Source organism: Rhagoletis pomonella, unplaced genomic scaffold (genome assembly GCF_013731165.1).
Source record: "Rhagoletis pomonella isolate Grant_MI unplaced genomic scaffold, Rhpom_1.0 Rhpom_scaffold_00077, whole genome shotgun sequence".
Classification (NCBI taxonomy): domain Eukaryota; kingdom Metazoa; phylum Arthropoda; class Insecta; order Diptera; family Tephritidae; genus Rhagoletis; species Rhagoletis pomonella.
In genome coordinates, this window is record NW_023458631.1 from 95,580 (window position 1) to 97,267 (window position 1,688).

General features: G+C 32.1%; 1 protein-coding gene across 1 annotated transcript in view; it reads left to right on the plus strand.

The window, feature by feature from the left end:
- The window catches only part of LOC118749891, a 31,900-nt gene extending 30,276 nt beyond the window's left edge, over positions 1 to 1,624 (plus strand). Inside the window, exon 3 of the mRNA XM_036484661.1 lies at positions 1,553 to 1,624. Within this exon, the coding sequence (XP_036340554.1) occupies positions 1,553 to 1,624 (72 nt within the window). The remainder of the gene's footprint in view (positions 1 to 1,552) is intronic.
- The last annotated feature ends 64 nt before the right edge of the window (positions 1,625 to 1,688 follow it).

Genomic DNA, 1,688 nt, shown 5'->3' on the forward strand with positions numbered 1-1,688 from the left:
CGGGAAGCACATTATGAGCTATACTTAAGCATTATTTGCTTTAAAACTTGGTACCTTAAATTGTTATAAAAATTCGGAGTAAAAAATTCGAGATTTGGACGAATTTTTTTTGAATTTTTTAAATGTTGTATATAGTTTGAATCCTTAATTGTTATGGATTTAGTTAAAGCAACAAAAAATGTTTACATGAAAAACATTGCGAATAATAAAAAAATCACAAAGTGCTTTTTTGAGTCACTGCATTTGTCTATAATAACTCGAGTTGAAATGTTTCAAATTATGAAGTTGCCTTTAGTTTCATCACTTCCGCTTTTGGTTGAAGGAAACTGGGAATATGCCAATAATATGACTCAAATACCTTATAATTAGTTAAATAAAAAGCTCCTTAAAACAATTTTAATTCTTATTGAAATAACTAAAAATAAATAAAATACAATGGTTTTAATTAAAATAAATAAAAAATAACAAAACTATTGTTTTTCTTAAAATAACTATAAAAAATGTATTGGTACATATTTTCCAGATTTGGTAGATTTTTCTCAAGTGGATGGTAAATATTATTTTTCATCAGTGGCAACCCTGTTGTAATTCACTGTTGCATTGCAGCGTTCAGTTGGTCGCAAATTTTCAAAGGGAGGGGTTGTTCTTGCGCAGATAATTTTTCGTTAGAAACTTCCTTGGAAAAAAGCACAACCATGCGCAAAACAACCTTTTTATATGACGGTTTTCTACCGACTGAGCCTAGTAGCAGCGCACGGCTCTCTTATTTACGAACACATGCGCAAGCAAGATCGTTAACACGTTATTGTTCGCCAGTATGAATTAGCACATACAATTTTTTGCATATGTATAATCAATTTAAACTTTATTGATTTATTAATAAAAAAATTAAATTGGTCGGCATTTCATGATGTTGAATTATTTTCAATAAATAGACTACAAATATAGTTAGAAATTGTTCCTCTATAAACAAAGAGGTGAATATAATAGTCTTTGGCAATATACATTGCATAAAAGGGTTAATACACGTACACGGCTATTGCTTACCCTTTCGGTTTTAAATTTTTACCCCGCATCAAGCACCTGCTTGCCCGCGCTGCTGCGCGCGAGCTGTTCTGCCGCCCATCCCTACTTTAATTCATAAAGATGAAGTTCGTTAAAAAAGCAGTTGCCGCTGCGCAGCAGAAACCTTATTTTACATCGCTGTAGTAGTATACAGAATAAATAACAGCAAAGAAAAGTCTGTTTCGCTTCATGCAAATTCTGCACAAAACAAAACTCAACTATGTTAGTTCAACAAAACATTCAATCAATTGAGTTAGACTCACAGTATATACAGTAATAAACCTTTTTGAGTACTCCTCGGGGGTAAAATCTTATCAGGGTTGATGAGAAGGAGCATGAAATTTGTTCATTTAGAGTTGTATACAAAATTACTGTGGTATGAAAGGGAGCAACAACCGTGCTATGGGAGAGTGGCATGACTGTATAATAGAGACCGAAATTAATTACACAAGTGTAAAAAATTACGAATTATTCTCTATTACTATAGATACTAATACAGATCATCATAGTTCAGTGTTTAACTGGTTATAATACACCGCAAATGATAATGAACTGTTAAATACTGACAAAGCTAGTACTTAAACCAAATTTACGTAAAAGTTGCGTTCCAGATGCTTCACAAT